At 40.1% G+C, this 25,306-nt stretch overlaps 3 protein-coding genes across 3 annotated transcripts; 2 read left to right on the top strand and 1 right to left on the bottom strand.

The window, feature by feature from the left end:
- Window positions 1-1,296: 1,296 nt before the first annotated feature.
- ppm1la (protein phosphatase, Mg2+/Mn2+ dependent, 1La) lies at window positions 1,297-12,959 on the top strand. The gene is made up of 4 exons (XM_054596190.1): window positions 1,297-2,054; window positions 5,870-6,044; window positions 10,150-10,311; window positions 10,638-12,959. The coding sequence occupies exons 1-4, from the start codon at window positions 1,656-1,658 to the stop codon at window positions 10,991-10,993; spliced, it is 1,092 nt and encodes a 363-aa protein (XP_054452165.1). The 5' UTR covers window positions 1,297-1,655; the 3' UTR covers window positions 10,994-12,959.
- A 2,936-nt stretch (window positions 12,960-15,895) lies between these two features.
- Window positions 15,896-16,775, top strand: arl14 (ADP-ribosylation factor-like 14). The gene has a single exon (XM_054596447.1). The coding sequence runs from the start codon at window positions 16,005-16,007 to the stop codon at window positions 16,581-16,583; it is 579 nt and encodes a 192-aa protein (XP_054452422.1). The 5' UTR covers window positions 15,896-16,004; the 3' UTR covers window positions 16,584-16,775.
- Window positions 16,776-19,525: 2,750 nt separating this feature from the next.
- LOC129089007 (zona pellucida sperm-binding protein 3-like) lies at window positions 19,526-22,671 on the bottom strand. The gene is made up of 8 exons (XM_054596317.1): window positions 22,130-22,671; window positions 21,878-21,993; window positions 21,631-21,734; window positions 21,282-21,459; window positions 21,066-21,183; window positions 20,821-20,906; window positions 20,378-20,625; window positions 19,526-19,911 (listed from the first exon to the last, which is right to left on the bottom strand). Exons 1-8 carry the CDS (start codon window positions 22,541-22,543, stop codon window positions 19,805-19,807), a joined length of 1,371 nt encoding a protein of 456 aa, XP_054452292.1. The 5' UTR covers window positions 22,544-22,671; the 3' UTR covers window positions 19,526-19,804.
- Between the last annotated feature and the right edge of the window lie 2,635 nt (window positions 22,672-25,306).

Here is a 25,306-nt window from a genome sequence, read left to right as displayed (position 1 = left end):
GTGTGCATTAAAACAGTTGGCTAGGCCCTCATCAGTTGTGCGTACACATGGTCTAAGGCAGTTCTAAATATGATTGCGGAACAAAGATCAAATTGAGGAACTCAAATCCTTGATTTGTGCATGAAACGTTCATTGCCCAGTTTAAGCACAGATTTGTGCACTGTTTGTGAAAGAGGCCCAATGACACAATCAACTCTGAACGGGGGAAGACTAGATCCAACACTGTTCCTTACTATTGCAAAACAACCTGAAGTTAGATTAATTAATTCCTTTGCTTAAAAGGTCTAGTGTGTAGGATTTGTCATCATCTATCAGTGAGGTTTCAGATTGCAATCAACTGAAACTCCTCCCGTGTGCCAAGCGTGTAGGAGAACTACGGTTTGTTGTATCATTTTTTTATTCCATTTCTGCCAATGCACCCACCCTGAATGCTACACACTGTAGCTTCAATTAAATGTTAAATATTTAATTACATGTTCAATAATATTATTTGTGTTTGTGAGTATGTTTTGTGATGTTGATAGGACTTTTTAAGAGAAGTATTACTCAAGAAAGTCACTAGGAGGCAGTGTTGGGTCTATGCAATGTCTGACTGCTGTAACAACATCTGAACAAAGACCTTGTCTCATGTTACTCATGACCCATAGTAAAATCTATAATAAGCTATTATTGTGTCGTACCCTTTTATTTGAATAAACATTTTGCTGCATATGTAGCTTTTGTGTGTCTACAAATAGGGCATGGATTGTATTATATTGATTAATGTCTAGTTGACATCAAAAGGCAGCAGGGTCATACACTGTGGAGATAATATGGAGTGAGAATATATTAAGATTTGACATCAGTCTGATATGTCATATTATATGACATCATCATTTCATTCCGCAATGTTTCGTCCATCGTATAAATTGGCAGCTGCGCACTTTGGTCAGCGCTGACTATAAAAAAAGGATGAGTCAGTGTCAAAAGATCTACTTCCGCTATATACTTTCAAAATAAAGCTCTGTCTTAAATACCATCCATTGTGCGCCCCGGTGGGCTTCAGCTTCACCTTATGTTTTGCTCTTATTAAGACATCCGCACTTGACTACGGGTCTTATTCACACTTTCACTTTGCAGTTTGACCCCCAGCTAAAGAATGGAGATGTGTGTGTGGTGATTGTTATGTTGATGCGGAGACCGAACAGGCTATCCGAGAGAAGAAACGGGGTCAGCGGCGGAAAAGGAGGACACCTCCAGTCACATCGACTCTCTCCCCCCTACCCGGTGACATGTCTTTCGTCGGGGTGGGTCTAAACCAAAATATTAGTCATCCTACAATGGGCTGTGGGAGATCGGCTCTACTCGGAGAATCTTCTTGCAGCTGTTTAGAGAGCCGAAGATAGGACCAAGACATCGGACCGAGTCAATGACGGTGTCCTGTCGGCTTTTTGTCCTGCGCTCCTCGGCGCGGTGTCTGCCAGTCTGCTGTGCACAGTGCGTAAATGCGGTCGGAGTAGAGGAACAAAAAGGCCTCAGAGGAGCACTTTTAATGTTGAAATTCAGCCAGTGTCAGGCATCGTGGCAGTGAACCGATTTCTTCACAGTTCCCCCCCGGCGGATGGAGTGAGTTGTGCAAAAGGGGAAAGAGACAGACCGCAGTTTGGTTGCGTGTGATGATAGGAGACACAATGACGCTCTTGTCTCTTCTGGGTCGGATCATGCGTTATTTTCTCCTCAGGCCGGAGACGTTGTTTCTGTTGTGCATAAGTCTGGCGCTGTGGAGTTATTTCTTCCACACCGACGAGGTGAAAACCATCGTCAAGTCCAGCCGGGACGCCGTGAAGATGGTGAAGGGGAAAGTGGCCGAGATGATGCAGAATGACCGGCTGGGAGGCCTCAGTGTCCTGGACGCAGAGTTCTCCAAGACCTGGGAGTTCAAGAACAACAACGTGGCCGTGTACTCCATACAGGGGAGGCGAGATCACATGGAGGATCGCTTCGAGGTGCTCACCGACATCGCCAACAAGAGCCACCCGTCCATATTCGGTATATTTGACGGCCACGGTGGAGAGGTAGGATGGGAGCAGGGAGAGGTTACACAGGCCAATGTTATCATTATGCATTAGGTTGGACTCATCTAGACCTGCTGCTGCACACGAGTTGGCATCACTTTGGATTTAAAGCAGGTATAGAGACAGGAGGTTATTTGTGGAGAAAGCATTAACTCAATATTCACTGCTTTTTGGGGCATACTCAATAAAACCTATTGTAATCCCATTCTGGAATTTGGGGAGATGCATCACAACACTATGACATGTTATACGATATTCTAGGAGGGGACACTAAGGTGATATTATAAGATATAACAGGTTACCATGCCAGGTTACTATAGGAACACAGTTATTTGTACTGGGGCACAGACATCTATGTCATGAGTTCCCCTCCCCTCTCCATCATTGTATTCTTCTGTGTGAACAACTCCTCCGTCCCACTGCCAATCAGGGAGTTGACTTTGGATTCATCACAAAGACCTTGTGAGAGAGTGTGTGTGTGTGTGTGTGTGTGTGTGTGTGTGTGTGTGTGTGTGTGTGCGTGTGTGTGTGTGTTTGTGTGCCCGCGCTTGGGGGTTAGTTGTGTGTGGGGGGTTTTGTCCATCTTTACACCACTCCCCGTGTCGTCAAGGGTCAGTGGTTTCTCATGGCTCCCTTCAGACCTTGTGTCCTAGACGCCATCTGTCACACCGCCAACCCTTGTCTCCCAGAGGTTACAGTGTATGACATGTTTCACTGAATTATACTGGCTAAGATTTTGATTTACAGCCCAACCTGACTGTTTCAAATAATCTCGGAGAGATCAGGAGCAGATATTTAGATTGTTTTGCCTAGACAGCAATCCCAAACGCAAAGATATCAAGTTTACTATCATTGACGGCTAAGAAAACCAGCAAATAGCCTTTTTAAATTTGAGAGGCTGGATGCAGTGAAGTTTTGGCTTTAGCTCTATTCTTTAGGTTTCTTAGGTTTTCAGGGGATTTATTAGTCTTAAGTAGAGGATGTTGAACTAAGGTGTTTTCTAATTTGAGTCCAGTTCTAGTTTGAATTATTATTCTAACACACATTCATCAATGTAAATCAATCCAATCATTTTCTTATGAAAAAGCCTTTCAAGATTTGTGTACAAAGTGTTATTTGCAACTAAAATATGAATGTCATGGTTAAGCATACTAGTTCTTATATCATATCCCTGCAATAAACATTAATTAATTAATGAAACAATGAATGAAAAATTTAAGCTGCATCCCTCAAACCAAAAGTCCTCCTGCTGGTTTACATCAGGTCACTGCAGAACATTAATTATTGTGTCTAATTTGCTGTTAATCTACACTTTTGTTTTATTTGTGAAGCTAAAAATATTTAAGGTACTAAAAGATTAGTTGCAAGAGTTGCCCCTGGATTGTGTTCAACCGTAGAGAGGAAACAACAAACACAGAGTCAAAGTTGTTTACCCATCCGGATCCCTCTCCATTACGGTTGCATAAACACATATTTATCTTTCCTGTCTGTCCTGGCATCTCTTACTCTATCTCCCTGATTTTCACTCTTGCCATCATCTTAGTTTCCTTCCCTTTCTTTGCTCATATATGCATCTTTGTGCATATGTGTATTCATTTGTGTTTGCTTGTTTGTCACTCTGTTTTATATTTAATCTTTCAGTAGTCACAGTCAAAAAGGGTTTAGACTGAAAAAGAATGTGTCACTCTGACATGGACCTCAGCTATTATAGGGTTACAAGCATCAAAACACAGACCTCATCCTGAGATATGGAAACACACACACACAGTGCTAAAAACAAAGACCCAACAGTAAAGTAAATGCAGGTAGTAAAACGAGGGGGGAGGAGTCTAAAGTTAAGGGTTACTTGTGAAAGCTGTGTCTATCTTCTGGGACTCTTGATTTTGATGATGTTGTTGAAAAATATTACAGCATGTGTGGATATAATATTTGCGCTGAATTTTTATGCAGTTTGGTAAAACTGTAAACACACAAACACACACTCTCACAAACATCACCAATATTAAATACATTTTTGCCGCCAAACCAAATACAGGCGGATAGAACAGGCTTTCTCTGGCAGTGCAGTGTGTTCTGGCTCTGAAAATATGCAGGATATTTTCTCAAACACCTCTCTGTTTTTCTCTCCCTGTATTTTTATCGGGGTAGTGAGTTATGGCCCAGAATTATAAAAGTCAGCACAAGCTGCTGCTCCGCCTTTTTATTTTTTACATTATTTACAGAGCCTCAGACTGTGAAATACTTTAGTCACTCATGAAGTCTGTAACTGCACTGGCCTTAGGATTTTTTAGCTGTTTACAACAAATGTATTTTATTTCTTGGTTCACCGAGTGCCTCTCTCTCTCTCCATTTGACTAAATGAATGTGTACATTTTACCAGCAGAAGGGAAAGAGAGAAGATGTTTACACTCTAGTGATTATTGGGAATACCATAATCATGTGCAGGTGTCGTTCCCTCGTTCTATCTTACTCCCAATTCCTTTTAAATAACGACAAACATTTGCAGCATAGTGGTTGTCAGTTTAAGTTGCCTATGAATAAAATTTAGCAGAAAGGTTTAAAGAAACACTTCTCCACCACTTGTTTTTTGGCTGTGTTTTAGAAGGTACAAATCAAAACTAAAATTCATTATCAAATAAACACAAAACGTTTTGGTACTGAAGGGTAAAAATTGAAGTAAAGCTCAGGCTGAATGAGGTCTTTACTTGCGCTGTAGAACTTTCACACATCATCAGAACATTAGAAAGCCAAACAGTGAAGCATGTAAGTTGAACAGCCCAAAGTGCACTAATTTCCATAAGAACTGTCAATTTGAAATATGTGCTCTGTATCTGCGGCGACATTAAGGTGGTATGCCATTTTTCTAATTAACATTTGATTTGACAGCATTAGCATAATGGTAATCTTGGCAGAGAAAATAAAAGGAAGAAGCAGATAACTATGGGGAGGAAAAGGAGGAGGAGTAGGAGGGTGGGGGATGAGGAGGGTGTTCAATAATTCAGCACAGAGCACCTGCTGTATGAAAAGAAAATAGTACTTATCAAAAGTATTGGATCATATAACATGGTAACCACAGGGGGAAAAATCTGAATAGTAACAACATTATTTATTCTATTCAGGTGACCTCTCAAACTGAGGATAATTAATCACAAATGTGATGAACCGAATATGTATAATATCGGGCAGCCAGTTATATGAATAACAAGAACATATTTTTCTTCTTTAGTAAAAAAAAATGAAAGCCAAACATGACTTTGTTATTATAATGAAATATATCCTTTATATCATAAGTAATTATTGGTATAATCATTAGTGTCTCAATGCCTCACTATGATCACCAGCTAGTCACTTACTGTGTCTGTCTGCTGTTTGGTGCTGGGCATTTACAGTGTTCAGCAGAGCTTTAAGTTGAAAGCGGTTGCCTTCTACAATGCAGACGAGAGTGGTGAACCAAAACAGTGAAGTCAGGGGCTGAAAGGAGCTAAACTTTCTGTGGGATTAAATAAGGGGAACTGCATAGCTGGCTGTCAGTACTCTGCAAATTACACATTACACAATGTCATTCAATCCAGTGGGAAGAAGCTGTATTAGTGCAGCTCTAAACTCCATGGGATGACTGCAGATTATTGCCTTAAATATTTAAGTAATCTATGAGTTACTCAAACAGTTGTCTGTGTATTACTGACATAAAGTAGATATTTCTGAACCCCTCAACTCATTTTAAATAATCAATATCCAAAACAGCTCTGTGCTTCTTCCGCTGTCTAACCCTCACCGTGTCTAATCTCCCTCCTGATCTCCCCCCTCTCTCCCAGGCTGCAGCTGACTATGTGAAGGCCCACCTGCCGGACTCCCTAAAGCAGCAGCTGCAGGCCTTTGAGAGAGAGAAGAGAGAGAGCACTCTCTCTTACGGCAGCATCCTCGAGCAGCGCATCCTGACTGTGGATCGAGAGATGCTGGACAAGCTCTCTGCCAACCACGATGAAGCAGGTCAGGATGAGGGGAGTGGTGGGAAGTGAATATTTACTGGTATATGTGTGTGTGTGTGTGGGGGGGACAGTTAATGGGTCAACAGGGAGAGACAGGAAGAAAGCTGGATGGGCATTTTGTGAAATAAACCAGTTAAGATGCATAGGGAAAATACTATCTAAAACACTGGCAACCTTAGAAATGTTGTGCACCCTGGCCTTGGTTAAAGTAGAGATGTTAATATTACATCCCCAAGCCATCGTTTATTCAGTATTCACGCTCTCTGCCTCTTACAGGACTTGACACAGCACTTCTGCTATCCAAAAAAAAAATCTCACAATTTCCTGTAAAATGTCCTCTTAGCACAGTGCCTAGCAGCAGACATTATTTACCTCTTTGACGGGTTCCCACTTTAACTTTATGACTGAAGAATATGGTGGCAGATCCCATGCTCTATTATGACTCAGTTGTTGCAGCAATTAAAAAAATAAATAAATAAATCAAAATCCCCTCGAAATTCCACATTAAGACACAAGACCTTGAGGAACACCACAGAAAAAGCCATGGTGTGATTTGGTATCAAAAACTTTTGACATTTGGAGATTTCTGTGAGAATAGCATTTTTTAAGCAAATATGTTCTGCTCAGAACCCCTCTTACTGTCGTTTATGTTCAATGTTCTTTACCTGATGGATCAAGCGCTCAAACACTCCTCCGAGATGGGAACCGGAAGGAGGATTGAAGATCCGCCTTATCCCACCTTGAAGCAGTCAGTCTTGCTGTGGGCCAAATCTCTCACAGCTTCTCTGAGCACACGCTCCGAGCAGACGTAATTTCTTGTTGTCGGACGTTATCTCCATAGCTTGACTTCCTCTACAGATAAATCTGCTGAGGGTGTTAATGCAGGAGGAAGCATTCAGAGATAAAACCACAACTGGACAAAACATATGAATATGACAACATACCTTTTCACATTACTTTGTCCAAGCTTCACTGTGATTGTCCCAAAGCAGTATGTACCAACTTCAGTTTAAGGTGGTTTGTCTGGTTTGACTGGACTCGGAGAGATCAGCTGTCTTTTGCTCGTCTTCTTTGGCCTTTTGCAGACCACAAAATATGCATTAGTCGTCCACTTTTCTTGCTGCTGTGAAAACCAGAAAACCAAATCACAGACTTGATTTTGCCCCAAACTTGTAGAATTCTGTGTTATTGCCAATAACGACAGACATGCAGTCAGTCCTGGAGACTGATTCTTCCAGCACAATCCGAAGTTATGTTCTTTTCTTTGGAGGTTTCAATAACAGATTGAACCTCTTTGTTAGCGTCATGCTCTTTGCTATTGATGTGCAGTAGAGTGGGGAGTTTCTTTTGACAGATGGCACATATAAGCCTTTTTGTTGCCAATATTAAACATCCAAAACATACACCTTTGGACTTTGGAAAAAAAAAAAATATTTTCTTTGAGTGTTCATACTTTAACACAACTCCCATGTGTGGGCCCCTGGACATGCACATGCTTACTGTTCCATTACTTACCTATCTCTTCTATTGACTGAACACTTTGTATTACATAATAAAATCCTCTCAGCAGAAGGGCATAAAAGTGCAAAGCCTTGGCGTAGACAGCTTTTATGGTTGGCCCAACTCAGCTTTCAGGCAGCACCGCCTTGAGCAGACCATGTCATGCACACAGAGAAGCAGAGGAGAATAAGAGCCAGCAGTGTTTTCTGCAGGTGGTATAATTATGCTCTGCCTATCAAGCAACCGGTTTGTAACCTATTTTATGCCTAACCCTATCCAACTCCTTTCTGGCTGATAATTACACTAACACCCACTAGCCAAACATTAACGTTAGCTCGTAATTACAATAGAAGTACTTTTTTTATAGCCACTTGTTGACGTTAGCTGAACAAATACAGAATATTTCCAAACAAGATATAGTCATGTGGAGATACAATTAGATTTTTCTTCATAGTTAATATCATATTTAATTTGGCTATGCATTAACTTCCACCCAGATTGGGTTTTTTTCACAGCAGTATATTCTCCAACGTTTTGTTCCTCAGCTTCATGGTTTGTTGGTCAGATATTGCAAACTCATCATCTACAAGAGCTTGAATCTCATTCTGTTTAAGTGGCAACACTCCATAACAGGCTCGCATCCGCCCTCCGGCTGTTCCTTTATATCTGACCTGCCGACAGGAGTAGAACTATTACTTGAGCCAGTACGTATTTTGTAAGAGCAGTTGCAGTATGTTCTATATTAAAAAGGGGAAATAACGCTATTTGGAACGCAGCTAATGTGTTCACACAGCTCTGCAGTAGCGCCCCAGTCCCGATTTTAAGATAATAAAGTATTTGCATCAAACACACAAGCAAAAGCAACTTGAACAACAGAAAGTCCTCCTCCAATGACAAACAATTCCCAGTTAAACAGACGACAGCTGCGGCGAGTGACTCATAACGCATCCCATATTGTTTGTTTTACCTCTTGTCCGGAAGTCGAGACGCGTCTTCCACTCCCACGTGATTGCTTGTATGAAATCAATTCATGTCCAGTGTCCAAGGAGTAGTGGGTAAAAATCCAACACGATCGTTTTTTAGAACTTCATATCGTGGCTATTCCGTTTCCAAAGTCATAGCCTCTGCCCCAGCAACAGAAGAGTTGTTTTAACGCACGTTTGTTGAAGATCCAGGCGCTATTTATTTGTTGTTGCAAAATAATAAATAAACTCATAATACCAAACGTTGAAGGCCGGTAAACAATGTCAGAGTCGAACATGTGTGTGTTAGATAGGGGAAATATAGGATGATATATGTAGAGAAGATGATACTGATAGATTCTTAAACAATAAGAGGAAACGTTTAAAAAAACTCTGTTTTGTCTCAACTAAAGCTCGGACTTCCTCTTTCCCTGCAATTTTCCTACTTCCCTTTGTTAATTATACCACGCCCCCAATTACTCAATTTGCAAATTAAAATCAGTGATTCACAGCTATCAACAAAACATAAGAGAGGTCTTGAAATAATGATAATTATTTGGAAATATAAACACAAATTGTTATTTTGGCTCCTGCCTGCTCCACTTGTAGTGCTGACTGAATGTTATATTATATTACGCTGGAAAATTCAGAGCTGTAGTGCAGATTGATCCGTTGATGTCATTTGATACATCTATCCCAGGAAACTGTTGTTTTTGGCCTATTATTATTGTTGATTTCTTCAGTGACATTGTGTCAACTCAGCATATTAGAGGCATTTACAACTACAATTTTATTTAGAATGTGTCTAGGTCTCTCTCTCTCTCTCTTCTCCCCCCCCTCTCTTGCGTGATATATACCAGCAGGTCAACAAGATTATAAAGTAAAATGATCTTCTCTAAGTGGCCTCCCCGCGGAGGGTCCTACCATAACAACTTCTCCTTTGCAGTTTGCAGCATTTATTTATTATATATTTTTCTTCCACAAATCTGTAGCTCACATCTTAAATGTCAAACATTCCCTCATGTCATCATGGGTTACTGTACATGTTCGCTTAGGCCGGGGGATTAGTTGGTCTAATCTTTATAAATCACTGCATTTGTTATAGTGTGGAACATCAATGAAAATATAATAGTGGCAGATATGATCATACCAAAGATCTCTTGACATTTTCATTCCTGTCGATATATTAACTGACATTTTGGACTTGGCCCAAGAATGTTGTAAAACTCATTGTTATCCTAAATGTCACATGAACCAAACATTGACTTTCTTTATCTTGTTTACTATGAACAGCAACCATAAGCAACACATTGTTTTTCTGTTGTTTGGTTTTCTTGCTTATTTGCTTATTTATAATACTTGTTTTGATCTTGTTTTTTGTTACTATGTCTCTTGTTTGCACTATACCCTATGCTGCTGTAAATTTCCCTAATGTGACTAATAAAGGATTATCTTATCTTATCTTATCTTAATACATTAAATCTGGCACAAAGAATATTTGTAAATACTTGGTTTATTTTCATTTGCAAAATAGGTTCAGTGTGATAGCACTGTGATAAACATGCAACCATATTTGGTACAGAATTGTTGGAACATTTACTGTATCCTTATATATTTGTCTTTCTCATCCAATCTCCCATGCAGGAACGACATGTCTAGTAGCCCTGCTTTCTGACAGAGAACTCACAGTGGCCAACGTTGGCGACTCTCGCGGCGTGTTGTGTGACAAAGATGGAAACGCTGTCGCACTATCACACGACCACAAGCCGTACCAGCTGAAAGAGCGCAAGAGGATCAAGAGGGCAGGTAGAGAAACAAGCCTGTAATATAAAACACATACTGAATGTACCCGCACTGCACTCTCATGTGGATGAATTTAGGGCCCTCTGTTGCCATCTGTTGGCCTATTTAGAAACAGCAATGTGTTTGATAAAGCACAGGATCAGACTATTATGAAATTGATAGCTATAGACTGTGAGATTAAATATTTTCCCAGGTGATCTTTGTTTCTAAAGTTATATCAAATCAATCCAGTATTTAAAACATCAGTAAAAAACAAAATACTGTATGTCCACATTAACAGATCATCAGACTGTGCCTAAACCTTTTCATTCTTATTTCTTCACTCCCAGGAGGTTTCATCAGTTTTAATGGATCCTGGAGAGTTCAGGGGATCCTGGCTATGTCCCGCTCTCTCGGGGACTACCCACTTAAAAACCTCAACGTAGTCATCCCCGACCCTGATATCATGACCTTTGACATGGACAAGTTGCAGCCAGAGTTCATGATCCTGGCATCAGATGGCCTGTGGGACGCTTTCAGCAACGAGGAGGCCGTTCGGTTCGTCCGCGAGCGTCTGGACGAGCCTCATTTCGGCGCCAAGAGCATCGTCCTCCAGTCTTTCTACCGCGGTTGCCCCGACAACATCACCGTCATGGTGGTGAAGTTCAAAAGTGGAGGTGCTGGGAGCAGCAAAGCGGGGGAGTAGGTCAGGGGGCAAGTTTAGAGCTCACATTGTGATCAATGTTTTCAATGATATTCCAAATCTTCTGGGTGGAGCAGTGAGTGTGATATCACAGGAGGACCGGAGGAAGTTTAAGTATGGACACTGAGAACTCAACAAGTGCATACACATACAGACACACGGGCAAAAATGTGTAAAAAATTATAATGTAATGTTTTGTTTTGTTTGCAGGTTTCTGATTGAGATAAGGGAATTTGAACACAGTAGACATCTCAAAGTCATCTGTTCACTTAATGATGAATACATAAAAATACTGAAAACAGAGAAGATGCATAAACACAGGAGATAAGGGATTTCTCTTAACCAGCCCATATTAGACTGTGATTGAATAACTACTGTTTCCTTTACACGCACTTAAATGGCACAGCTCCACTGGAGGCTTCTTCAAAGAAGGCTTCAACTAGTGCCTACTTCAGAATTACTGTACAACCACAGGAAGCTACTGAAAATGCATTTGCCATTACACCAACCTTGCTGCATTTGGATGATGTTCTCGATTAATGTATGCCACTTTCAAAGTTTTTACCTGGAAAATGTTGTCAAATATAAAAAGACTCCAGTGGATCCATACCTTTATTTACCTTGAAGTGATGCTGCACCTAAAATCTAACTCTTAAGAATCAAACATTTACCGCCTGTGGACCTAAGGGTAGCTCTTAACCATAGTTTCACCCTCTGGATGCAGTCAGTTTGAAACAGTGTCACAGTGGGAAAGAACATGCATAAATAGGAATTTACAGCTGTGATTGGCCAGCAGCTCTATTGGCAGGACTTTGACCAATCACAGCTCCCACTACTGCTCTGTGGGTTTCATTAAAGTTTCATTAAACTTTGTGGTGCTTGCACATCTTTGAATTTGTGTCTGTTTTCAGTGAAAACAGACACAAAATGGAAATTGTAAATGTTTAAGCAGGGAACTTTTGAATTTTGAGATGGAATGTGAAAAGCAGACACGTGAGTAATTGGAATAATAAAGAAAAAAATGAAAAGCCTTTTTTTTAAGTAATGTGATTCCATTTAAACATGCAATAACGTATTAATTATTTAAAGATGACAGTTAACAGGTTAAGTAATACAAAAATGTATGATTTACAAAAACTTTTGTAAATTTACAGGGTTGGTCTTGCCACTTTTTTCATTGAAGGCTGAAACTGTAAACATTTTACTTCCACTTTTCAAGTTTAAGGTTAGAGATACTCAGAAGAGAGATTCCGGGTGGAGTATTACTTCAACATACAACACATGCACACAGAAACAAACAGTTATATAAAAAAATGCACTTTTCAGTTATTTACTTTTTAGAGTGATGAATTCTTCCATATCAGCCAATGTAAACGCTTTATATCCTCAGTAGTACAAGAGGGTTTTAATGTATGTAGAGCCTGATTTAGTTCCTGACCTTCACCGCTTGGTACTACAGTTTGATGGAGCTAAAGCAAACTGTTCCATCAAAGTTGTTTTACACCATCTGTATCAGGGCATGTGCTTCTGCTTATCCATGTTCATTAACAAAGTACATACAATGTTACCATGGACACTGGTGGCTGCCTTTGACCTGGGAAACGCATGAAACAGGAGGTGCAACGGACAACCCCCACCCCCACCTGAAGAAAAGGACTAAAAGGTGACACATCAACTGGAATGCTAGTAGCTAGTACTATGATATGCTCCTGCAGCAATACAACAACAACCTGTTGAGGAAGGTTACAGTAAACATAATTGGCTGCTGATTCATGTTCAACTACATTTCACCACTGTGTTTCATGACCTTTGCATCAATTGAGAGATGCCTTTTTTATTTAACAGTTTACCTTATGCCTTATTTATTGTTGAGTGTTTGGGTGTGTCTGGCGGAATGCCAAATCAATATATACTGTATAATATTTTTTGACCTTCTGTAAATAACCCATCACTGTTTTTTCAAAAAGCAGTTCACACATGATGAGCTGAAGATCAATGTAAAAAGAAAAAAACGTGTAAAAAAAAAACTCTGTATGTAAACTCTCAGTATTAAACTAACTCTTTCATCTTAAATGCATTATTGGTCTTAACTATTCCAAAGGCCTTCTGGCATTACATTACTCACATTAAACTGTGAAGCACGCTCACCAGTTCAATTACTACAAAGCACGTTTCATTTCATTTAGTTGTTGCACTTACTGTATTCGTATCAGTTCGCTGCACTTATTGAATTTGTATTTGTATTTGTTTACTGCACTTATCCTATTCGTAGTAGTTTGTAGCACTTACTATATTCGGATTAGTCTGTTGCAATTATTGTTTTCGTAGTAACTTGCCTCTGCACTATACTTTTGCTCTGGCTTATGCTTTGAGATGCTTGTTTAAGAAAGGAGATGCACTTATGACTTCTGGTGACTAGTAGTTCTCTTGAATACCTATGTTGAATACACTTCCTGTAAGTCGCTTTGGATAAAAGCGTCTGCTAAATGACTGTAATGTAATGTAATGTAATGTAATTTATATTTCACCACTTTTTCATGCATGTTATACCACTATTTATTCAGTTCAACCAGATAAGATCTAAGTGCCTTGCTCAATATCACAACAAAAGAGATAAGCAATGACGAATACGTTTTTTTTTTTATCATCTCTGCATACATTTGAATCAGTTGTGTTCTTGGCACCAACCACCTGTCTCCAGAACCTGTAAACTCAATGAGGTGGTGAGATCAGAGTGAGGGGAGGGGGGGTGTTACGTGACGTCTTCCGCGTGTTTCCGGGACGCGTTTTGTCAGACCACAAATATCTGCATCCCTCCGGAGAAGCGCAGACAGCTCGGAAGCACTCGACGATGCCAAGTTTAGTGACGGTCTTTACCAGGTGGAGACTCAGAATAGCTCTGGCATGGTCTCTGATCCAAATGCCAAACATCCCAGTTGGAACATTCGGGCTTCACATAAACATAAAGTCAAATGCGTCACACCACAGCTTTACTGGAACTTGTTGCCCTGTTCTATAAAGATTTGGCACTTTGTACTAAGTGACACAGAGGCGCGCGGGCACTAGAGAGAGAAACTTGACATTGAACCAAGTCGGACATAAGCACGAATTACACAATTCTGCTTTGATTATTTAAAGGGGTGTTTGAATTGAAGTCACACTATGGGACAGCAAGGCTCCAAGTCCTCCATGGAAGCACGGGTGGTTTTTCAGCGCGTTGGCGCAGTGGACATGTGTGAGAAAATGGACGCATGTTGTTCCCCAGCCTCCGTTGTACGCATTCAGAAGAAGGTGACCGGTCAGTCGGCTCGTCCTCACCCTTCCCCACGGGCACTGGAGAAATCAGCAGTCAATTCTTGGACCCAAAGCCGCTGTGACACCGGGGGACTGGTGTACGTGATGGACAATCCAACCGGTGGCGTGTGGATGAAGCCGGGAGAGAAATGGACCAGAACTTGATATACAAATAAAATCCCCAGGTAAAAATGCAAACGCATTCTTGGATTGAATTAAGCGAAGCACCCCGTGCTTGGACGCACTCTCTGTGTCCAAAAGCTCTGGAGTCTTCTGAGCAGCAGGATGCAGCTGATTTGGGTTCCCCTCGAACGAAGTGCTCCATGGAGTCAACGTGGATTTAAAATCGTATCCGCGACAGAGAAGAGTTGGCTGGACTGATCACTGTAATGTGTTGATTTCGTCTATATGAGACATAATATTCAGTGTCAGATTTCTTTAGAGGAAGATCCTTAATGGGGATGAAAAGTGCCATGTGTCATGCGCACTGAGAAGACGTGTTTTCTTTGGAAACAGTGGAATTGTTATGCTATGATGTCTGTTTTAGTTTGTAAGAATAAATACACCTAAGTCTTTAACAAAGAGGTGGATCACATCAAATGAAAGAAGGGAGTCTGGGTTAAGTCGGTAGGTAGAATGGATACGTTACAACAGCTAACATCTACCACTCTTTTTTTATTTTATTAACTAGAGTGGTTTGTAAGCACAGAGCACTTTGGCCAACTGTGACATGGTGAAAAGTGTACACTTCCAATGGCTGACCAAAACTAATGTATTTTTCCTTCTTATTTTATTTGACTATCCTGTTTTTTTATTTTACTATATATATATATATATATATATATATATTATTTATTATATATATAATGATGGTAGTTTTAATGTGATGGACATGAGTTCAATGATTTATGTCTCCTTTTGTTTTTAAGAAGCACTAAAAATTTGAGGTCGTTTGAGGAAAGTGGGTCAGAAGGATTCAATTTCCACTTGACGTTTCACATGTATGTCAAGAGGATGTCAGGATTGGACTGTATGGACTGTTTGAAACGTATGTTGAAATGAAGGATTTAACTACTATTATTTTCTTTAATTTATTCGAAGACTATTGCCTTCACTCAGGTAACTGCATTTCTTTCTTTGGCAGGTGAAGTCTGGATATTGTTGTTGTTTACCCATTGATTGCCCATTTACACTGAGGCAACGAGTGTGTTTTTAAATGTGATTGCAAATTTTCTGAAAGTTGTGTGCAACAATGTATCCAAGGCACTGTGCACCATGGTTCTATATGACATTATTTATTACACCAAGGTATACTTTCCCAGAATAGCAATGAAAAACTTTTGAACAAGAATGTGTCTGATTGTCCTTTCAGTGTGCGTTTAGAATCTGTGAACCTAAAGCAGCAGAATGTATTTCAGTAAAAAAATAACTTAGGATAACCTTTTGTAACCTTTATGCATGACAATATTAACACGTTGTTATTGCATGACGCGGATGACCAACATTGGTTTTATTGATTCAATAAGTTTGCACAACTCTACTCTTACAAGCGTATATAAATAAACAAGGGATATCGCCTGGCTGGTACACACTTTGCCCCCTTGGTGTGGCGCTTTATCGGTGAGCGTGAGTTAGTTGGCGTGGAGGTAATGGCTCATCTATTAAACTCCGGGAAACGCACAAAGCAAACAATGGAGCACTGTTAAGAGTAAGTGGATGGATGTGCCTGTCGCACTTGAGTTTACTGTCTTTATATCTCCACGTCGCCATGGGACTGAGTTCTTCCAAACAACCAGAAGCCCAAGTTCTCCTTCTGGGCCTGGACAACGCTGGGAAATCAACTTTCCTCTACAAACTGAAACACAACGCGTGCGTCACCACCGTTCCCACAATCGGCTTCAACGTGGAAATGCTCGATGCGAGGAAGAACAGGAAGAACATCGCCTTGACCGTGTGGGATGTCGGGGGCCAGGGAAGGATGCGCGAGTACTGGCCGAGTTTCCACCAGGACGCAGCGGCGATCGTGTTTGTTGTGGACAGCTCGGGCAGGGAGCGTCTGGAGGAGGCGCGTGGGGAGCTGGAGAGCACGCTGAGGAGTGAGCCGCTGCGGGGCCGGCCGCTGGTTCTCCTCGCCAACAAGCAGGACGTGAACGGCGCTCTGACTGTCACTGAAATCATGGACATGTTTAACCTGCGGAAGATTTGCTCGGGTCGGGATTGGTTCATTCTGCCTTGTTCCGCATCGACGGGATTTGGAGTTGAAGAAGCCTTCCGACGAGTGGTCCAAATGATCAAATAAAAGATCAGCATTTATTTGTACGAAATTCGATATTTTTTTCAAAACAAATATCGATAATATGACAAATTCACTTTGAAATACGTTTTAATCTAAACTCCTTCTTACCAATAATAAATTGTATTTATTGAGGACAAATCTTTTGGTTAAGTCACTTTTTTTTTTAAAGCGCATGCACTGATCCCAGCTGGAACAACAGAATCTTGCAAGCTGCTTCAGAGTGAGTGAAAATGTTAGGCTACTTCCTGTGACACTATAATGGATACCACAGGAAACACAAGATACCATTAGGTCTACTTCCGTGCATTAGAGCCACCGTTGAGTCCAACAAACACATAATAAGCTACTGTGGAAATGATTTTTAACCAGTGTGCAGCCTTTCTTCAATTATTAAACAGAATTTGCTTATCTCACTGAGCCCTGGGCATTTAGATTAAATTCTTGGGTTCAAAAAGGCATCTCTGACACATCATCAATATCAGCGGCTAACAAAGACAAATACATGTATAGACTGGCAACTGGAGCAGCAAAAAAAAAAAAAAAAAAAAGAATACCTTGGCTGGCCTAGTAATGCACATGTTGAAAAATAATTAGGTGTTTTATAATAATCTATTCCAGCTGGTACATGTTTATATGCTGTTCCTTATGAATTAAAGAGCCAAGGCAAAGGGATTTTTCACGACATGGAAACCCCAAATGTATTCATATTGATATTTTATTACTGACTTATAAAGCATTACTATACGAGATTTATAAACATTAGCAAATCCATTAATAAAGCGTGCCTTTTTTTTAATAAAAAAGGAACCAAACTTGAACATTCGTTGATACTTGCGATAAAAAGCGAGCGATCAAATCTTTGGCCAGCAACTGGCATGGATGCTTTTTATAGATCCGCAGTATCGAGACTGCTGCAGGGGGAAATAGTAGACAACGTCCCGGGCGGTTTGTTTGTGTATTATATTCTAATGAACGTATTATCAAATGTAGAACTGACGTCCTTGTCATGTAGCTTGTACCGTGTTTGACTCCGGACGTCCTCTGCTCCCATCGCACACTGTTTCTTCATATGTCGGCAAGCGTTTGCATTCTTCGTATGAGGGCAGCTGAGAATCAGGAGATGGATCCATCAAACGACCCGGTGTACTGATCTCCATAAGCGGCTCTTGAGATGTGGTACCAGTCGGGTGTCCGCTTTGAGGCGGGGTGAGCTGCCTGGATCTGGAACACAACATTCGGTGTACAAAGTATCCAGCAGCGAAGAGAAGCAGCATAATAAGCACCCCAGAAAGTTTCCGGGTGACCATGGCGATGTTGTAGTAAGTCTTGTCCACGAACGGCTTGCAACAGGTGACGGCAATGGTGTTGTTCCCCTGTGAGCAGCAGACCTGGTCATCCCGACAAAGGTCCTGTCCACATCTTTGGATGGCATCGACAACCGCGCGAACAAGAAAGCAAACTATGAACACCGAAACTTCTTGGAATTTGTGGAAAAGCATTGTTGTTGTTGTTGTTGTTGTTGTTGTTGTTGTGGTGTTTAAAATGGGAGAAATGATCATGTGAACCTCGATGGTTAAGCTTGGAGAAACAGTGCAGGCGAGACGATTCTCTCAATGCGCTGAAAGATGCGTTGGCTGAAACGCTGACGCAGATCCATCATCGACGCATTGCATGGAGAGGTCAGGAAAACACTGAAAAAAAGAAGGGTGACTAACAATCTAAAAAATTAAAAATAAACAATATGTTCAAATGTCACACATTGAATAGTCGGCACTCAAATACTCACTTAAGTATAATTCGGGCTAAGCGAACAGCTGCAATATGTGAATATGCTAATAAGTTTGACATTAACTCCTAAGTGTACTATAACGTGCCCTTAATTTATTATGCACTTAGCGGCTATATTGATGCAGTCCAGCAAATCGTAAACACAGTCTTACATAGAATGGCTTATTCATTGGATACAAGTTAACAGGCGCCCAGGACATCGACCAGTCCGGTCAGAAGAGCCCTGAACAATGACCCTAAGATTAATCGTGAAGGTGGGAGGGGACATTAAAACAAGTGGCCTGCAGAAGACACGGTTGATGTTTCAGGACCAGGGACAGTGCTCAACACGCCCACTGAGGGAGACAATGGAGGGGCGCTGTCCGAGGTGCTGACACAACTAAACCTAAAATGAAATGTTCCAGATGGCAAAAGCATGTAGAACTTCCATTTGAAATATTAATACTAGTGTGCATTAAGGGGGTCAAGTCAGCTCTTTCCTTAAAAGGCTGCAGTTTCTTGGTAGACGTCCAGTCAGGCTGATGAGAAGATATGATTCTGTAAGTGCAAAGCAATGCCTCTGTCAAACTGCTACAACACACCTAAGTGGCAGTCACAATAGTAAGAATCAAAATACGCTTTTTTTTTTCTTCTGAAAATATATCCAATACAAATATATGATACAAGAGTTAAGTGAACAACAATTGACTAATTATTTTTCCTGGATTGTGTCAGGCACAGCCAGCATTTTATATTGCTGCATCTACCCTCACAATGATTAATCAATACTGTGACTACATGATGAGTAGGCTGCGGGTAGTAATGGAGGGAAGTGCTCCCTATTAGAATGTCTTCTTTTCTCCTCGAATCACAATAGTTGGTATTATGTCAGATGAATCTTTACAGTGGATGTCAAAAGGTTGCATTGTGCGTGTATTTGTGGTAAAATACGCAAAAGACACACAATGCATCCTTTTGACATCAACTTCTGCTGCTTGGGCCTAATGACTTTGAGTGCTTACAACCAATGCTAATTCAATTGTCTGCTAAAAGCATATCAGATTCTTGGAAAATAACTAAAGGATGCTGGATTTTGTAAATATTAGATATCAAATAATTGGGTTAATTGTAATGATTGTGTGTTTTGTGTAAGGCAAGTGAAACAAAAAAAAGAGAAGTTAATGTAAAATATTTATTTGGGGAAAATAAGGTTTGTCATTTGTACGCAAAATACAATAACTGTAACAAAGAAATTGGAAATGACTCAGTTCTTTCCCCTTTGCAGAGGGTTTAGAGTAAAGAAGAAATAATAAATTTCACAAGAAATAATAAATTTCAAGGAAGATGGTATTTCAAATGTGATTAATCCCTGCATCAACAGGGGTTCTGTCCAAAATGTTTTTGTCCTGTACAAGGCAGCGATGATAACCTCAGACTCCACTGTGCTATCCAGAGTCTCAGGTGGTCCTGTTCTTTGATGAGAGTACTGTTTTGGAGTCTGATGGCCTTTTGTCGATTTTGCTGGATGGAAGTACAGTAATGGGTCCCAGTTTGATAGTTTGCTCTGTAAAGAAATAAAAAAATAAAAAAATAAATTAAGAAATGTTAACGGGTCTCTGTCAGCAGCACTAAAAGTTAAATTAATAATGTAACGTTAACAAACAGGTATATGCAAATATTATTCAAGAAGTCAACCTCCGTTTAAAAAAAAAAAAAAAAAAAAAAAAAGCCTGAAACAAACAAACTATTGTGCTTATCAACTGAAAACATACTGTATATTATGTTAGTATTAAATAAAAAGTACTGTAAAACGATCATTCAGATTTCACCATATAGTCTGCATTGAGGACCTGCCGAATTTTTGGGGGGAATTTTACATTTTTAGTGGTTAAAAAGTTTGTGCCTTCAAAATTTGCTAAAATGTGGGACATGTCCATGAAGTTAGTTTAAAATGCATATCAATTGATTATATGTAAAAAGACAAAGTATATATATATATATTCAGTGAATGGTATATCTGTTGCACTCACCTGCTTTGTAATCTGCCTCTCTCTTCATCAATCCAGGGGATGATTGCTGAAGTTTGTGGTGCATCCCTGGACGAAAACGGAAATAATTGGCAGGGCGTTGTTCAGGTCGGTTCTCCTGTGAAGTCTTGGAGGGCCATGTTTTGGGGCTGATGGTAGTTTCGAGGGGTTCTGTGTGCAAAGGCTCCTCAGCCCGATGGGAGATATCGCAGCTACTACATGCCTGGTCATTCCCATCAGCTGATCTCCATCTGAATAAGGAGGAGACGCTCAAAGTTCAGAGAACTCACTTCTGTGAAATTAGCAAGGTCATTCATAGCATGTTTTATGGACAGGGGAACAGTTTCAGATGACAAGGCATTCAAGGAGGTATAACTTTACTCCTTATAATGATAATACAGCGACAGGTAGTAGGGAGAATAGACCGTGCATCATTAGTATTATACCTGTTCTCAATTAGCGAGCAGGCCCTGTTTCGAGAACTGATAGATGACACGACTGGAACAGCCTTCAGGTAGCAGGCTATGTAGACCTGTGGGAGAGTTTAGTGGGAAAGATGATCAAACTCTTCTTAAAAAGGTCTCATGTATATTGGGAAGAATGAACTAACTATTGCTAGTCTTACACTGTTCTTCTATTAAAAAGGGTATATTGTTAAAAGTGCATCCCAAATAAAGGAAAATTAACCAACCTGATTGCTGGGCTCTTGGTAGAATCTGAATGCCTGAAGCTGAAACCTCAGCTTGTGCTCTTCAACTCTGGGTAGGAAATGGGAGCTGGAGTTTGTCAGGTAAGCATCAGTAAGACATCTGTTGGGGCAGCAAAAGATGGCAAATGTTGGGAATACAAATAATTTACACTACAGCAATCTTGATGGTGGGGTTCAAGATTTGGTTGTGGAGCTCACCCGTAATGCTCAATAAAGTCATATCTTAATGTAGCCCCTGCATCGGGAGTTGCTGTGGCAACACAGTGGTCAACATAGACTCGCAGGGGCGTGTGATAACCCATAATTGCAGAAACTTCTAAATGAATGGGGTCACCCAGGAAGTAAGAAAAAGATCCCCTCTGAAACTGCCAATCATCTGTGAAGATGAAAATAAAAAAAATCCAAACGGTCACAAACTCGTTCTGAAATTCGGCTGCACAAAACGCATCTTCAAAGAGAAGAGTAAATCATAAAAACGTCACATACAATTATTGACAAAATGCATGAGAACAAAAAATATGCTCCATCAATAAAATCCTTTTAGTACCAGTCATGAGCAGCAGATTGAAGTCTATATGATCATTTGCCGAGAACTTGGAGACAGATGGAACCCAGGTTGGACTCAGGGAAACGGCATCAACAGCATACCTCCTGGAAATAGACAGCCAATTAAAGCTACATTTTAAGATCAATTCTTAGCGTTGTTTAAATGCCCAAGAAGGCCAATTGCAACAATTAAAAAAGGCATATAAATCCAAACAGCTTCCAGTACAATCAATATATACAGGACTTACTTTTCATAATGACATTGAACTAGAATAGTTGCTCCATCCAGTCTAAGCAAACCATCAGATGAAGGTTCAGGTGAGTAGACCAGAACATTAGAATAGATGATCTTCTCGTTTGTCGACTAAAAAAGGAACAATGTTAGTCTTTCAGAGCGTACAAAGCTACACAGCAAAGATTGGCTTTTAATCTTTAAGTCACTGAACACCAACTTTTTTGCAAGTTCCCTTGAGCTGCATCGCATAAAAAAAAACACTTACAGAGAGTTTGGTTCCACAATCTCTCAGGTGGGCCTGGATGGTGAATTCCGCCTCTCCTGAAGGGACCGCTCCGCATGCACTCCCTTCACTCACCGGTTCAGAGCCCAGGCGCAGATGTCTGCCGTCCACCTGTAGGCCCGTGTCGAACATGTCAGCCTGCACCACAACCCGCATCGAGTCGGGGTGGCAGTTGACCACGACGGGTCGAGGCCGCGCACTGAGCACCGCACCGAGCACCGCACCCTGCACCGCACCCTGCTGCTGTTTACCCGCAGTGGACTGAGGCTGGATGGAGCTTCGAGTCCCGCTCGGGACGTGGGAGTTTGTTGTGGCGCCGGACACTAAGCGGCTCTCTGTGAGTGTGGAAACTGAGATAAGGACGATAATCAAACGATAATGAAAGTTGCGGTCCATTCTTGGCTTCGGGCAAGTTTAGAAAGGAGTTGTTCCCGCTGCCTGTGGAAATATCACCACAGCTGTAACTAACTAATCAACCTCAAACACACCTGGTGGTAGCAGGGTTTGACTGATTACAATCCGGTTTCACTGCGCATGTCTGTTGATAATTACTAGAAACGTGTCAACATCGAAGTGTTAAGCATTTTTAGCTAATGTAATTATTCAAAAACATAAGATAATAACTTCATATGCATGCATTTTGGTAGCATGGTCCTTAGACTAAGCCGTACATGCTGTAAGCTATTTGTTTCACTAGGTGGCACTACAACTGCAAATCACTTTATCTCCGTCGACACGGTGTGAATGAATGTCACTGAATTTAAAATGTGTAAATACTTTCAGCTTTAAAATGTTAGTTCGTGTTCTTGTTTTTTTCTTTGAGGTGTGTCCTACAGATAGATAGATATTTTTTTTTATTTTCGTGTCATGCACAACACGTGCCCAACCCTCATGGGTTTACAAGACACCAACAATACAGCTGCAGTGGATCCACATCTCATTAAGTCACATTTAATTACAAAACAACCGGTTGCTTCACCGCTCAATCTTAAACAAAACATTCTGCCTTCTCTCCCAGGACTGGCAAATCAAATCTGCTACAAAGAAGGTTCCTTTCCTAAAATACAACTCGAGTTTTTCATAGTCATCCAGCCAAAAAAAAAAATCAACATAAATGGAAGTCATTTTACTAAAGAGGACATCCCTTATGTTCTAGTAGACAGGACAGTAAAACAAAAAGTGCACCTCATTTTCAATTTCACTGAGCTCACACAACAAACAGATTCTGTCCTCCTCTGGAGTGGAATGAAACCTACTGGTCTCTAGGGCTAATGCTCCTGAGCGTAACTGTGCACATAGGGATCTTTGTCTTTTGTTTAAGTTGTACTTAACATAAAGTTCTGCAATATAGTTATTCTTTATGAGACAATAAGTTCGTAACTTTGGTTTACACCAACTGACCATTTTTCTTTATGCATAAGAAACAGTTTGGCCCTAATATCCTGAATATTACAAAGTAACCTGTTATGAAAAAAAATAAATATATATATATATATATATATATATATACACAGCTCTATATATATATATATATATATTACGCAGGTTGGAGCTGTATGAAACCTGAGAGGAAGTTCTTTTTGGAAGTTAAAAAGCTAAAAAAAACAACATTCTGCTAAAAAGATATTGAGCATCAGCCAGAGATAAGGCAGCAAATTGCAGAGTTTTTGTAGAAAACATACAATTGCAACATGCTTTATAGGTAAGTACATTAATAATACAGCTGTTTACACAACATTTCAGTATTTTTGTTATACCACCTTTTAGTCTTGTTATAAGTGCAGGAAATGGTATCCCCTTTGAAACACATGTCTATGTGAGACACATAGGCATGTGTTTCAAAGGGTCTATGACGTGACATGTGTCTATGTGTCTCACTAACCTTTTTCTGACACGTTTTGAACGTCATAGGTCTCTCTCAACCCCAGCAGCCACAAATCTCTGTTGTGCTAATTCTACTGAACACGGAAGCAATGCAAATTGAAATGAAAGGCTATGTTTCACTTTCAGTGAGGTTTTCATCAGTAACCAGCATGGACCTTTCAAAACATCATATCTGAAAACAAAGTGCCCGACAATAGCAACTGAGAGTTGAGCTGGAGTGTTGACAAATAAGTTAATTTAGTGGAATCGTGGAAACATCAATCATCGTCTACAGCTGACCAAGAAATCTTCATGTGGACATTCCAGTGTTAAATCTGTTTTATGTATAAACTTACATGTTCAGCAGAGGGACACCTGACTATGTATTTCCATAGATACCAGCTCTAACCTTGACCTTATTGTTAACCCCAAATATTAATTCGCACTCCATTTCAAATATTAGTTATAATATTTAATAATAAACCCCCAAACTGACACACAATATGTTTTGACTGACTTTCACATCCTTCTGGATGTCAAAAGGCTTTTTACTGTCACCTGATAGTTCATAGTAAGTTGATTATTTACACTGGACTTTCCAAATGAAGCGTAAACAAACACTACATTGCACTCTGTTAGTATAATTCTCACAAAGCTCAGCTGGTGGTTACAGGAAAATACAGTGGATAGTCTAGTCCAATGTTCAAGGAAATCACATTTTAGGAATTCTGGACCATCATCAATGAGAACTCTTCTCAATTCAAGCAAATTCAAATATTCCTGTAAATCATATTGTTGTCTTGTGTCTGCAATAGATTAAGCAGCTGTATAAAGATAGAAAGTCCAATGACTGACTTTGATCATTATGTGTAAGCTATGACTATAAAGTGTCTTTATCAAAGAGTATATTATCACACAGTGATACATTTTCTGGAATTAAAAGGAAAAAAAGGGAATAAATGAATGACATACAGCAGGATTTATGCAGGATAAAATGTATATTTATTTGGTGATTCTTAGAACCAAGGGAATAACACAACAATAAATAGATGAAAATATTATCATCATTGATAAATAAATAGCATATAGTCTATAAATACCCTTTATAAATAAATATAAGTTCCATGACTACTTAAATAATAATAAATATGTGCTCTTAAATAGTGATGAAGTAGACTGAAATGTTTTCTAGATAATTTGAATGTAACATGAACTGTTACTGTAGTTTGTGTGATCTATCTGTAAGGTGGTTCTGTATAGCTTTCTGAAACTACTCTATCTGTTGGAGTTGTATGT

Source organism: Anoplopoma fimbria, chromosome 3 (genome assembly GCF_027596085.1).
Source record: "Anoplopoma fimbria isolate UVic2021 breed Golden Eagle Sablefish chromosome 3, Afim_UVic_2022, whole genome shotgun sequence".
Lineage (NCBI taxonomy): Eukaryota > Metazoa > Chordata > Actinopteri > Perciformes > Anoplopomatidae > Anoplopoma > Anoplopoma fimbria.
This window is presented reverse-complemented; position numbering and strand designations above follow the sequence as displayed.

What these genes read in the sequence shown, in the direction of transcription:
- ppm1la (XM_054596190.1), top strand. Translation starts at nt 1,656, where the DNA reads ATGATAGGAGACACAATGACGCTCTTGTCTCTTCTGGGTCGGATCATG. An exon ending in TGCCAACCACGATGAAGCAG is followed by an intron (nt 6,045 to 10,149) that starts GTCAGGATGAGG and finishes TCTCCCATGCAG; the next exon opens with GAACGACATGTCTAGTAGCC. An exon ending in CAAGAGGATCAAGAGGGCAG is followed by an intron (nt 10,312 to 10,637) that starts GTAGAGAAACAA and finishes CTTCACTCCCAG; the next exon opens with GAGGTTTCATCAGTTTTAAT.
- arl14 (XM_054596447.1), top strand. Translation starts at nt 16,005, where the DNA reads ATGTGCCTGTCGCACTTGAGTTTACTGTCTTTATATCTCCACGTCGCC.
- LOC129089007 (XM_054596317.1), bottom strand. Translation starts at nt 22,543, where the DNA reads ATGGACCGCAACTTTCATTATCGTTTGATTATCGTCCTTATCTCAGTT. An exon ending in ATTGTGGAACCAAACTCTCT is followed by an intron (nt 21,994 to 22,129) that starts GTAAGTGTTTTT and finishes TTCCTTTTTTAG; the next exon opens with TCGACAAACGAGAAGATCAT. An exon ending in CAATCTGCTGCTCATGACTG is followed by an intron (nt 21,460 to 21,630) that starts GTACTAAAAGGA and finishes TCATCTTCACAG; the next exon opens with ATGATTGGCAGTTTCAGAGG.